Here is a 13,572-nt window from a genome sequence, read left to right on the forward strand (position 1 = left end):
AAAGGCTTCAGTTCTGATAAATAAAATAAACAGAACTTCCTAACAAAATCAGTTGTACAATAATGTGAAAAGAATAGCAACGAAGTCTCCTGGACATAATCTGACTGAGTTGGGAAATATCGGAGGCTTTACTCGGTACTCTCATTTTTAAATCTACAATTTAAATTTACATCTTTAACGTAACATAGGTGGGCCCAAGTCTCATTTAAATTGATGTTTGTCCTTCCTGTGGTTGTTCCAATGCAGTGGAAAGGAATGATGGCTTGATGGTGTGTGGATCAGCAAGACAAAATCTACGTGTTAGCCTCCTTTCTTACCACACTGCCTTTGCTCTGTTTAGATTGAAAATTCCTACCCTTGCTGCTATCTGTTCCTTTTGATAAACTCTGCAATGAGAGGAAATGCTCTTGCATCATTTTTGGGAGTCTTGTTTCCTTTTTGAGACCTGAGAAATGGCTCGTAGCACTAGGACCCTTGGGAACTTATTTTTCTGCATGGCAACTAGACCAGCATAATGAGTACCCTCTGAGAAAATTCAATATTCGTTCTACACCTAAGGTCAAGCAGAAGTTAATGGCCATTTTTTACATACAGAAATCAGTTATGAAATTAACATTACATTTCACGCTCTTGTCATTTAAAAAAGAATAAAACGTTGGAGAAATTTATATTAAATTGATTTAAACTACAAAGCGTAAATATCATGAATCCTAAATTAGTGTTTGAGAGAAAAGGGCATCACTGTCACTTGTGCAATAGTTCATTCCCCAATTTACAAGCACCTTTATTCTGCCCTATGCTTGCTGTGCTTTTTTTTAGATGCAGAGGTGCTGAACAAAGCTGTGAGCAGGAGTCTGCTTTTAATAATTTTTGTACTTTCTTTGTTTCTTTAATTAGCAGATTTACTCAGCTGATTGCACAGCTGTCTGGGCAACACCCCCCCTAGGGGCCTGCCAAATGTTTCAGAGATACGTAGTGAAAGGAAATCTGTACAATAATTTGCATATATATATATGCAGAAATAGTGGGAAGGAATGAGAAAGCTCAAAGACAATTTTTTGTATTGGTAAGAAAAGGAAACATGTTAAGGGTGAGCTTAAAAAGCTTTTGCTTTTCAGTAATTTCTGGTAAAAGAAATGTCATGGTAAATAAAGAATCAATTCTCAGTTGGAGAGTTTTGTTCCTGGGATTATTGCTGTCTCCTATGTGCAGATTTTTTTTGGTTGTTTTTTCCCTCTCTACTTCAGAAACAGGACTTAGAAAATACAAGAGTGTATACAGAAGGACCTGGTCTGTCTTAAAATGGTCCTCAAATCTGAGGTTTGTAAAGCATTTAGTTGCTGCTCATCTTCCTTTCCCCTGCTCAGTTCTAGTGCCTTACATAACCTAGAGAAGCTGGCTTTTAGTTTCCCTAGTGGTATCAGTATGAGCTATTCAATTTTTTTTCCACTCTGATAAATTAATAAGCATCAGCAAACATTATAACACTGTCAAACAGCTCAGAGCTGCCATAGTAACCAGCCTCTCTAGAGCTTGCTGTATATCCTCCACAAAGAATAGCAAGGGATACCACAAACTCCATTGTTCAAAAGAAGAATAAAGTTCTCAAAAATCACAAAATTAGTTTAGAATGATGTGATTTAAAAAAAAAAAAAAGCCTTTTTTTCTTTTTTCTCTTTGTTTCTGAAAAGCTTCATGCTAGCAACTTCCTTTTGGAAAAAAAAAAGCAGAAAAGAAACATGCCTCTCAAAAAATTTGGTCTATAAGAAGAATGCGAGAAGTTGTGAGATTCCCAGCAGCTGACGATAAATCAGCTGGTGGAGGCTGCTAGCAGTTCAGAGCACTGGAGCCTTCCCCAGGGAATATTCTTGCAGATTCCTGAGGTCTTTTCAACAGCAGTGGTTTGACAGGGACAGAAAAACAGACTGTAGCCATCCAGCAGGGATGAGACAGTGAAAATCTGTTGGCTTGTCAAATAAACAAAGTTATTCTGTTCAGAAGAAGGCTGTTTACCACTTCCAAGGTGGTGTTTGTCTCCTATCTGTAGAGGGCACATAGGTGCCTTTTTCTTTCTGGCTGGGAAAAAAAGAGATGTATATACGAATTTTGATCACGTAGTAGTGAAAAGATTGAAATCTTACAAAGGGCAGAGTGGTTTGATGTTCTAGGATGTTAGCAGGTTAAAGAACAATACTAAATAATAAATGAACATCCTCATTTGGAAGGAAGAAGCATCACTGAAGACATGAAGGACGTTGCTGAAGGGGTGACCAAGCTTCATATACCGAGCAGAGCTGGCTCTGGAGCAGCTGTGGGGACAGTGAGATCCACATGCAGCTCATGCCCAGGCTGTGCAGGTGAGCCTGGCATTGGTTGTGCAGCTGGGATCCCACATGCTTGGGCTGCTCCCAAGGCGATGCCTGAAGGTTTGCAAGGTGCTAACCAAGTTCCATCTTGGGAGCAGCCTTGGCCAGTGCAGAGGTAAACTGCATGTCTGCCAAGGGAGGTGTGTATGGGCTCCCCACCCCAAAAGGCAGGCAGCCCTGGTCCTGCAGCTGGACTTAACAGCAAGCTCAAGGGCTGAAGCTGGAGAGGCATGGCAGAAGAGGTCTGGCAGCAAGGCTGGCTTGAGGGTTGCCGTGTCCCCTGCCCTATATGCTGCCTGGGGCCTCTGTTCTCAACCAAGTCACAATTCAGAGCCAGGTTAAAAGTAGTCCTTTGTCAATCCGCAAACCGGAGTACAGAGAGGGGATAGTAGTTACAGGAGGTGTGGGACAGCTGGCTTTCTGGCCTGGAACAGCCATGTGGATGCCACCCAAAGCCAGTTGTCAGGAGGTGTCCCTGACAGCTGTTCAGCAGCAAAATGGTTAACTGTGATGGCAGTCCTTTCTTAAGCATTTAAATAATTATCTTTCAAAGTTAACACCCTATTAAGCCAAAGGGAGGAAGTTCACACCTCTCCTGGTGTTATTGTTCCAGTCTGGCTGGCTGCAGCAGCAGAATGACTTAGTGCCTTGGTTTGTGTTGCGAAGGTTATCTTTGCAGCCAGAAGGGGTAGAAAGAAGAAACTTCATTTATAGGAAAGGAAGAAAGCACAATGAAGCAAAGCCTCTGGGAAGATTGCAACACTGTAGGTTCCAGGGGCCAGTTTATGTGTGGATTTTTTTTTTTTTTTTAACTGTCCTCTCCACTTTCAGCTGAGTAAAAGATTCTGCTATGTTGAATAAGACAAAGTTTTAAAATTAAACAATGTGTGTTGTATTATGTGACTTTTTAATATCTTACTCGTTGAACATAATTAATTTACCTTTAAGTTTGGGGGCAGTGTATTGCAGAGGCACAGCTCTGTGAGTAACCCTGTCAACCTTGGTAGGATTCTTCTGTAGGCAGGAGAAGGTCCATAGTGTGGCAGGTGGCTGTTGTGACCCTCACTGTCTAGCTAAGGTGAGCCCTCTGACATGCCTGTGGTGCTCTGTGCCGCTGAGGAAGGCAAATTCCTTCCAATGTCTTGAATCTACCTTAAACTTTGGAGCATGGCGGTAAAAGCAGAGGAGCACTGTTGGTTGGTAATGGTGACACAAAGGTTGGGTTCACTTCCAATGTGAGCGATGGTTATGTTCCCTTTCCCTTCACACCACCGTGTGATGGCTCATGCTGCTGAGGTAGCCAGTACAAAATTATTTACTTTTGTTTCTTATGCCTGTTTTGGGTTTTGTTTTGTTTGTTTTTTTTTTTTTCCAATTTAATGAGCTGAAATAGGATTACTGAAGGACAACTGTCCCCCATGTTCTCTGTTCCAAAGTTGGTTTATAGAAGAATCTGCTAGCAAAATCTCAGCTCTGATCCGTGGGGACACAGAACTCAGATCAGATGATGGCCTTTGTGATCCTTAAGCGACCATAAAATCAACATCCTCAATTCCCTGGGGTAATTTGCAAATAGACACATTTGAACTGTACATTAGCAAACTGCTGCTCATTTAACATCTTTTCCTTTCATTCCTGGTGACCTTTCCTCCAAAAGAGGAGAAATGCTGCAAGTAGAAAAGGGAATTGGTCACTTTACGTTTGTTTGCATTTTTTTTCCTGCCTTTTGATTTCAAGCCTGAACCCAAACATAGCATTAAATAGATACTTTAAAATCAGGGTAAAAACAAAGCAGCTGCTTTTAAGACATGCCATGGTATTTGTATCAGGGAGCAAAGCTGAGTTTATGCTGGTGGAGAAAGAAGGGTTTGGCCCAGCATCAAAGCTCACAACTTTTTTATATGTACAAGTTACAGTTTTTGGGAACTGTCCCAGACCCAACACTCGCCTGGGAAATGCTTTCCCATCCTACCCGTACCTTCCATTCACTTTTCCTATATTTGAATTTGCAATGTCAAGCTCTTGTATTAAAAAATAAATGGCCAACTGACAGTAAGTGGAAAATTATCCTTGAATTCTTATATTTAATGATAGAAGTTGCATTACATGCACCAAAAGCCCATGAGGGCAGTACCTGGGGAAATTCAAGGGGTGTCTGTGAGCTGTTGTAGGGTTAAGAGGCACACTGTGTATAGAAATACAGCAGTTGGGTTTCTTATGTGTATGTGATAATCCCCATTAACATAAATTTCAGAATACACTGGAGCATTTTAAGAAGTTTGTGGGGTTTCTGTATTTTATAGAAAAAGCAGGTAGTAACATTTTCATACAGAAACCAAGAAAATGTAATTAAGGCTTGTTGTTTATCTTTGTGGCAACTTCAACATTCAAGGGACTACATTATTGTGATAGAAAAAAGTATATGAGATGGGGTGATTCCTTAAGTATTGCTCCCTGGGTGTAGTTGAATGGTTCAACTATAGCTGGTTCTTACAGGTTTGGATAAGAGGCGGAGAGGACACAAAAATCAAGTTTATGATGGAAATTTCATGAAAAAGAGGCCAACTGCTTCCTCTCTCCCAAGAGGGCTGCAACAACGTCAGTGTGAGGTCTGGGATTTTGTTGTGGTTTAGGTTTTTTCGGTGTTTTTTGTTTCGTTTTGTTCCCTCTCCCCCCCCCTTTAAGAAAACATTTACTGATTCTTTTCTACATTCCTTCCACAGTCTAAACAATGTTGAAGCCAAGGAGAGCTGGGTTTGGATTATGGATGTCAGAATGCTTTCTGAAAGTTGAGCTATGAAATTGCTGATAAAACCAGACTTTTTTTTTTGGTTTTTTTTTCTAAGCTGTCCACTTAGGGTACATCTAAACCGAGGTCATTTTCTCATCATCTTTAACACTGCTCAAGCTAAAATTGTTCAACACCCAAAGATACCTGTATCAGCTGGGGTTATGGACATACACCCCCTTTCTCTCTGAGCCAGGTAGAAGATATTACTGCCCTCATCCCTGGGTGTTTGCTGCTTGTCTCTAGCTCCCTGGCCAGGTGCCATACCCTCACTAATCTGCCAGCCCAGCCTGGTTAGCAACAGCATCCTACTCGTCAAAGATCTGCCTGTTTGCTATGGCTGAAGATGCTCTGGGGTGCTTTCCCTGGCACTGGGCAGGGAAGGGGATGCTTGTAACAGAGGCTGGTGACAAGAAGCTGGTTGACAGTCACTAACCTTTTCCCCTGACACAGCTGTTTGTGGAACACCCATCTGCTCAGGCTTGTCAGAAGAGCTGGCTGGATCAATGTAAATTACTTAAACCTGGACCCGTGGTCTTGTTAGGAGCAAGGTGCCACTCCTTTAAATGCCAGGATTAATAGCCAGCATCTGAGGGGATATTTTGCTCATCAGTGGCTATAGCAAATTGATTTTAGGAGATATCAGAAAATTGAAAGGAGAGTTGGGGAAATGTGTTTCTGTTAATGCAACCACAGACTTAAGCAATTTGCAATTGCTCAAACAATCTTTTTTTAGCATTTATTTGTGCCTTCTGGCATTGCAGCGTTCCCAGGTCATGCTTGTTGTTCTGACCAGCATTGACAAGTGGATGTCCTGAATGCTTTTGCGTCTCCTGCAGTGGTGGTGGGTAGAATGGGTTCATGCGTGTGTGGGAACGTGCAAGAGGATGAGGCAGCTCTTGGGCAGGAGGGCTGGGAAGTGGGTTACAAGGGAAGGGACTCCACAGAGCCCCCATCCTGGTTGGATGGAGTAGGTTGCCTTGGGAAACCCTGACCTGTGCTAGGAAGGCAGAGGCCATACAGGGCTGTTGAAGAAATCACTCTTGATTCCTTCATTAGGCTGTTCTCCAGCTCAGGGCAGAGATACGCCACAGTGTCCCAAGCACATTTTGATTTACCCTAGCTTTAAGTGCTGCTGGGCTATAACTCCCGTTATATGTGCTTTCTGTTGTAGCTATAGAGTGACTCTGTGTTTTCAGCATTCACCTTGAATTTCAGAGGTTGGCTGGTAAAGCGATGGCAGAAACCCCACTAGTGAAGATTTATACCAGATCTCTGTTTTAATTTGATAACAGATTAAAAAAGAACCCTGAATGGAATAAACTGGATTGGCAAAATGATTTTTCCCCCCTTTTATAATTTCATTTTTATTACTTTTTTTGTTTTGGTAGCATAACCGTGGACGAGGAAAGAATTATACCCTATATAGTGTAGCAGTATCAGCAGAAATCCTGTAGTAAAAAGAAAATAAATCCATATGCTTTATTTCACAGGTCAAGAACAGTCTAAAATTACTTTTCTTTTAAATTCCTGGATTCTGCCTAAAGGTTAGGCTGCTTTTTGTCTGCAGCAGACAAAAATGAGCAGAGTACCCACTAAGACACACTAAGCCAGATGTCATGGCTTATGTGACATGTACATGGCTCAACCATGGTAACCTGGTGGTGTGTCTAAAGGTTCAGGCTGAGGGCTGAGGAGAGCTTAGGTGAGGATGGCTGATGAAGGTAGTGCTGCTAGCTCTACATCTGATCTGTTCATCAATCAAATCCTGAACTGCCTTAGCTCACAGGCATAGTTTTAAGGCAAAACAGGACTAGTGATGCTTGTCTGAAAACACTGTGTTGTGAGCTGTGACTGTTCAGACACAGCCTGACAGCCAGCTCAGGTACCAGGGGTGAAGGAGAGAGGAGGTGGAACAGGAGGAAGCACAAAGCTGCCCATCCATCATAGCCATGAACCTGGCACTGTTTAGGAAATGAATTTGCCAGCTCTACTGCTTCCAGGATGCTTTTGTTGTCACAGCTGTTATGGTTACACTGAGAAATCATTTGATGTGAACACTAGATGCATGATATTTGAGTATTGTGCTTGTAAGGTAATGAGCACGGTGTAAGGTAAAGTACTTTCTTATGTCTTTCATTGGTCCTGACCCCCCTAAGCTGCCTATGTGCCTAGCTGCCTCAGCATTGCTGAGGGCTTATTGTCCCATTAAAATAAAGCAGATGGGTGTGCTGACTGGGGGGTTGTCTTGAGCAGTAGCTAGTAAAACTACCTATAGAAATGACTGCAATACAGAAGTCTGATGTGTCTCTTGAAAAGTGGTTCGTGTTTCTTTAGATTTGTAAAGTGGTAACTCTGGTTTCTACCTGTCCAGAGCTTGCATGTTTGGTTGAAACCTTTTTTTCTTTGTAGTCTGGCAAAACTTACTGGTGTTAAGCTATGTTAATTAAGATAAATTTCTGATTTCTCATATTGTGCCAGCAGTGAATAACCTTCAATAGAGCATCTTCTCATACTGTTTATTTCTGGAGTTGTCTTCTATGGATAGTGGTGGTGTTTGTTAAGACTGAGATCACTTTGCTTACAAAGAAGTTCCCAAGGCTGAGATGAGGGATAAATCTGCTTATTTTGTTTAGTCTGAATTGATCTTCTGTAATATAGTGGGGAAAAAAAAAAAAAAAAAGATATCTGATTTTTTTGTTCTTTATGAGTCATTAGGTCTTGTTATAATGTGTGGAAAAGTGGAGTTTCCTTAAATGCTGCCATTTTATCAAGACTAACAATAACAGGAATTGGAACTATTTAGTACTGCTTTTTACTGCCTGGGGAAAATAAGGTATAGCTTGTTTAGGGCTTGTCCAAGCCAAATGAGGTATACCTTATAGGATTCATTCCAAACCACAGAGAATTAACTGGAAAGCTAAACCTGGAACAAGGTTTCTTGAATGTTCATCCTATTGGATCTAAACAGGGCTATGCTGCTTTGTTGCTGCTTCTGATTTAAACCTGGCTACTTCCAATACATTCTTTCTTTCTTATTTTAGCAATGCATCAAAATGAAGGAAACAGCAGTCAAGAAATAAGAGGACTAGAAGAGCTCAAGGATACCTCTGATGCTCAGGTAAATGTGTAAGATTAGTGGTATCTATGGAACTTTTTCAGATCTACAGGTTGAGAGATCTGCTTTCAATAATTCTGGGACTATTTTCCTTGATGTTCTGCCCAGGGAGCCTGAAGGAAGGAGAAAGTCTGCTGGATCTTGTCTCATGTGACTATTTTAGAATGAGATTGATGATTACTCTGGGAATTAATCCCATGATGTTGCAATCAAATAGCATTCTTCAGCTATCTCTCTGCTCTTTTTAGATAATGTACGTAGCATATACCAGATGTGAAAATAAAATGAGATGTGTTTTAGAAGGCAAGGGCATGTGACATTTTGATTGAATTATAATTGCTGTAAGTAGACATGCAATGAAATGAGGATACTTATTAGTCACTTGAGTGTAAGCAACAACCTTTTTTTTTTTCTTTCCTTCTCCGATTGCCCTCATTTACAACCAAGATACTGCTCAGAAGAAACTTAACTGCCTTTTAGAGTATCTGATTATGGAATTGCTTACGCTTTTTAGTAAATTCTTTGAATCTTTTTTGATTAATCATCATTCAATTCATGCATTCAAACTGTGCAAGTATAACTGTATTGCTCATTGGATTGGTACCAATTATCGGTTTTAATTTAAAATTGAATTCTCCCAGTCTTGACTAATTTTTTTTTCTTTTGTTCTTCTTGCAAATGTTACATTACTCACCAGTTGCCACCTTTTCTTCTTCCTGCACATGCAACTTGCAGTTCCTGTCTCTGAATTTTTTTTCTTCACACCTTGTCCACTAAAAAAGCCATGTGCAAGAAAGACAGGATTTGCTCAGCATTTATTTGGCTGGAAACCACCTTCGAAAATGTGGAAGAATTTGAAATACATTTAAAATTAAATAATTATTAAATGAGCAGTTAACAAGTGTCCAAGTGCCCAACTGGGAGGAGAGCAGGAGCATTATCAAAGCAGCTGTCACTCCTATGTGTCAGTGCCATAAACCCAGCATCCTACAAACACAAAAAGTTTGGTTTAAAGGTGTGAATGAATTTTTTTTTTTGTTTAGTGGGACTGTGCATGTGACTGGGGCAAAGCACATGTTCTTTCAAGACAGTGGCATATGGTTTTAAGTTTTCAGGTTGATCAAAGGTGAAGCCTGTAATAATTATATTGTTGTCACCAGACAGAGAAGGAGACAGCCGTGCAGTGGAGGAAAACCAAACCACTGCAAGCTTCTTCTGTTAGTAGAGCTGAAGGGTGTATCTCCTGCTCTAAACACCGTTCTGTGGCATGTAGGCTTGACTTACACTGGAGTTGGTTGACAAGACTTGTTGAAGTGTGGAAAAAATTAAGTACAGGGATTTTTAAAACCAAGCATGCTGCAAACAATGTAAATAAAAAAATCCCATCCTGTCTGCCTAGGTCTGTCCTGATACCCTCCATGTCACTGCTAGCGTGTTCATTTATGGCCTTTGCAGAGGGAATATTTTCCAATGGACGTGCTGAAACAAAATGTGTTGTCAGCATCTTTGATTTCCAACCTCAGTAGTGACTAATTTGCTTTCCTTCCGATTAAACATTTTTATTTCATTTCAAATATTGCATAAACACCTTGAATTATAGTCATTTTGTGCCATGAATGGTAGTAAAGTCTTATGTAAAGCTCCTACTTCTTATATCATTCATTAAATTAAAACCAGTTAAAATATGCAACTTTGTGATTTTCACCTTCACCTAAGTTAGTATTTGTATCTCTGTGTGTGTACGTGAATTAGAGGACTAAACGCCAACATCCGGGCATGTAGGATTTTGAAGGGTGAGTGCTTGCATCAGATACAAATCAAAATTGCACTTTGCAGGTAGGGCAGCTTACCTTTACCCTTTCATCTAACAAACAGCATAAAAGATATTGCTTGAAAATTAAATTACCAATAGTTTTCAATTCTCAATATTAATGGGCAGCTCTATCGACATCTTTCCAACCAGATTTTAGAAGCTGTCATCAATTAATGAACTTAATGCTTTAGCCCTCCCAGAAGTTTTTTAGTTGACCTTTTATCCTCTGGAAATGCAATAAAAGAGATATATTTTTCATGTTCTCTGCAATTCTTTAAATCAAAGAATAGTTGGGGGAGGAGGGGCCATGTTAAAAAGTGAGATTTCTTTTTGGCTGTTATTTGAAACAGGACAGTATGATTCTTTAATCAAGTTGCCAGTTTGAATAAACACCATATTTGTTGCAGGGCTAATGGGTTTGCATCTAGAGTTACTTCTCCCGTGGGGTGCTCATCCATGCAGAAAGCAGTAATACGGTCTGCCTGAACACAAGCAGAGGACAAGGGGTGAAGGAGAGCAAGGCCCATGTGTTCAAAAAGTTGTCTTTCCCCAAGATGTTTCTTCCACTTGAAGCCAACTGTCACCCCAAAACTGAAGTCCTCCTTCCTCATCTTAACGTGAGTGGTTTTAACCACTGGGCTTTGCCTCATACACTGAGGATCAATACGTATTTGTTCAGCAGAGCGAACGCTGCATTTCTATCGATGTCCATCTGACATTTGAAGTACAGGGACTCGTAACTATCCATGCCACTTGTAGGTCATAGCGTGGCTTGTCTGGGAACAACATAAAGGTGTGAAAAGTGTCTCTGCGTTACTAAGATCCCAGATCCAGAAAGACTGTAAGTCTTTAGAGTCCCAAAGCCTTGATAGGCCATAACGCTTTGAGTTGTCCTTAGCCTACAAGCCTGGGGGGATTACAGCACATACATGCTATACTGTCTTCTAGAAGCTACTTGATGTCCTTAAGCCATGAAAGTGTTGTGAAGTATAGATATCAGACCTCAGATAAGTTTGTGACAATTGGCTAGGTCCCCTGTGTGAATTACCTGAGGAAAAAGGAGAATTTTAGGAGACAGCTCCTCAGATCTTTTTTAAACTGTCTGCTGTAGAGTAAAAAAATATTATCTTAAATACCTTTTTTTTTATCTATTGATTAAATAAATTTGGACAACTAGTTCTTCCACATTTGCTAAAAACAGTCTCATTACTAATCTGCAAGTGATAATGGTGTGTCAGAACTGGTTTATACATCCATGTCCTTGATTTAGAATGTAAGGACCTAATCTCATAGAAAATGTAAGGACCTTCAGGTTAGGTGCTGCCATTCCATATTTTCTTGGTGGATTTCTGACCTTCAGATCACTGTGTAGGTTCCATGTGTGGGAAAGCTGGGTTCCTCAGGAGGTTGAGGACTAAGCATAGGACATGCAAAGCATAGGCTGTTTCTGAAATTCTTCCCTTCTCCAGAGCACAGGTGCCTCATGTAAGCTTGTAAGGAGATGCCTTCAAGCAGACGGGAAGAATGTAGGCATGTAAAAATTTCTTTCAAATAATTCAATAAAGATGACTCCTTGGATTTGGTTGTGGAGCCTATTTTTATTCCATCAACATTAAAGCACTTAGTTAGAAAGCAGTTTTTTTTTCCTCCTCAGCTGAAGAAATTGTAACCCACATTCCCTTCTTCTGTGGAGAAACTGGTGGGCTGTAGGATGGTTTGGGTGGGCACTCTCATGCTCTCAGTTGTGATGGGCAGGAATTTCTCAAGGCCAAAGGATTGGAGCCTGCATGGCACTGTGGGTTAGTGGTCAGGGCACCCCTGGCTTTTGGTTCCATCTCATAGTATGTTTTGTGAATTTTGGGGTAGATACTGATTCAGTTAAAGTGAGGATGAACAGTAGAAAGAAAAGGGTAGAGGAAGTGGGGAAAAACGTTATTTTGAGGTTGCACTGAAAGTCATATAGCAATACTATAGCCATGCCACGTGCCTGACCCTCCCAGGGCATATGCTGGAAACTTCTGGGCTTATAGAAGCCATACAGTATTATTGAGCCAGGTCTCAGTTATACAGAGGCTATATCCATGACCAAATCATGGACCGTGATATTAGCCCATGACTTTGCAGGGAGCAATTTAGCCCCTATCAGATAACTTTGTCACAGGTCTGGTACGCCTGTGTGCAAGCACGAATCTCATTTTAGATATATATATATATATATGGCATTTTTTATAAAACAACCAGTGCTGAATGTGTTGATGGAGCACTATTAGTAAGGCTTCAACAACAAGCAGAATATTAGCCAAAAAAAGGGTTCTAACATAGTTCTTAAAGCTATTCTAATTTTCTTCCCTAAAAAAAAGGACAGGAGATACCAATTTGTTACTTACAGAATAAATAAATGTGGCACAACTGTCTTAAGTCTTGAAGCTTGCATGCATGAAAAATAGTTGGCTCAGGAGCAGAGGCAGTCGTAGCCTGTTATTTTTAGGAGTGCCTTGTGTAGCGCTTCATTCTTTTTCCAGGGCTGTTCCTGGCTAACTTTCCCATGAGTTTTTAACCTCTTGCTCTTGTTCTCTTATGTAACAGGAAACAGGCTGACAGGAACAAATAAAACACAGCGTATCTGCTAGTCACACTCAGAGGAGCAGTTGATTTAGTTAGCCCTTCCTTCATTCTGCCAAAGTAGATACATTTGAAGATTCAAATGTGCCTCAGCTCCTCTCCAGTTGTTTCCCGGGAAGCAGCAACTTGTTTGTGTTCAGCACAAGGCACCGAAGTCAAGCAGATATGAGAAAACAGATGTGTTTCTTTTAAGGCTGACATTTGTGGCGGTGTCATGTCCTGGGACTGCGGATTTAAGTATCTGTTTGCTCTTTCTCCCACCCTTAAGGCAGGGGTTTTGTGCAAGCTTCAAGGAAGAGATGACATCGGACGGATTGACCTGGTCCAGAAGCTGGCAAGAGAAAACTGTCAGTTTTTGCAGGCGGACAGAAAACCACTGGAGAAGGCAGAACAAGTAAGATGTTTGTTGTTGTTTGTGGGTTTTGTTTCTTTTTTTCTTTCTGGTAGGGTAGGGAGATTTAGGTCACAAAACTGAAATAGCCAAGCTGATGGTCAGAATCCAGGGCACACATTAGTCATGGAGCTGTAGCTGCCCTCCTCTGGCATTTACATTTCTCTGAAGTGCGTTCAGTTCAATAATTGTCAACACACTTAAATTATTATGTTGTCATTAACTGTCAGTTTCTGTTACTAATATCTTACGCAGACAAGAAATAGCAGATGTTTTCAGGATGCTTTCTACCGGATTGTTGTTAGTGGTTAGTAAATATTTGGGGTTTAGGGTGCATTTAAATAATGTATAAGGTATATGAGTGCTTGAAATGCTGACCTTAGGGTGCGTTAAAATTACTTTGCTGCTGGTACCTTTGGATGCAAGTATTGGCTGGAGCTTTCCATTGTGAATTAAAAAAAATGGTCTGGATAG

The 13,572-nt window shown here is 40.7% G+C and overlaps 1 protein-coding gene across 1 annotated transcript in view; it reads left to right on the forward strand.

The window, feature by feature from the left end:
- LOC103768509 (rap guanine nucleotide exchange factor 5-like) overlaps window positions 1–13,101 on the forward strand; it is a gene marked incomplete at its 3' end in the record, with an annotated part of 35,080 nt that extends 21,979 nt beyond the window's left edge. Inside the window, exon 6 of the mRNA XM_008935650.1 lies at window positions 12,976–13,101. Within this exon, the coding sequence (XP_008933898.1) occupies window positions 12,976–13,101 (126 nt within the window). The remainder of the gene's footprint in view (window positions 1–12,975) is intronic.
- Between the last annotated feature and the right edge of the window lie 471 nt (window positions 13,102–13,572).

This window comes from Merops nubicus, unplaced genomic scaffold (genome assembly GCF_000691845.1).
Source record: "Merops nubicus isolate BGI_N331 unplaced genomic scaffold, ASM69184v1 scaffold5932, whole genome shotgun sequence".
Classification (NCBI taxonomy): domain Eukaryota; kingdom Metazoa; phylum Chordata; class Aves; order Coraciiformes; family Meropidae; genus Merops; species Merops nubicus.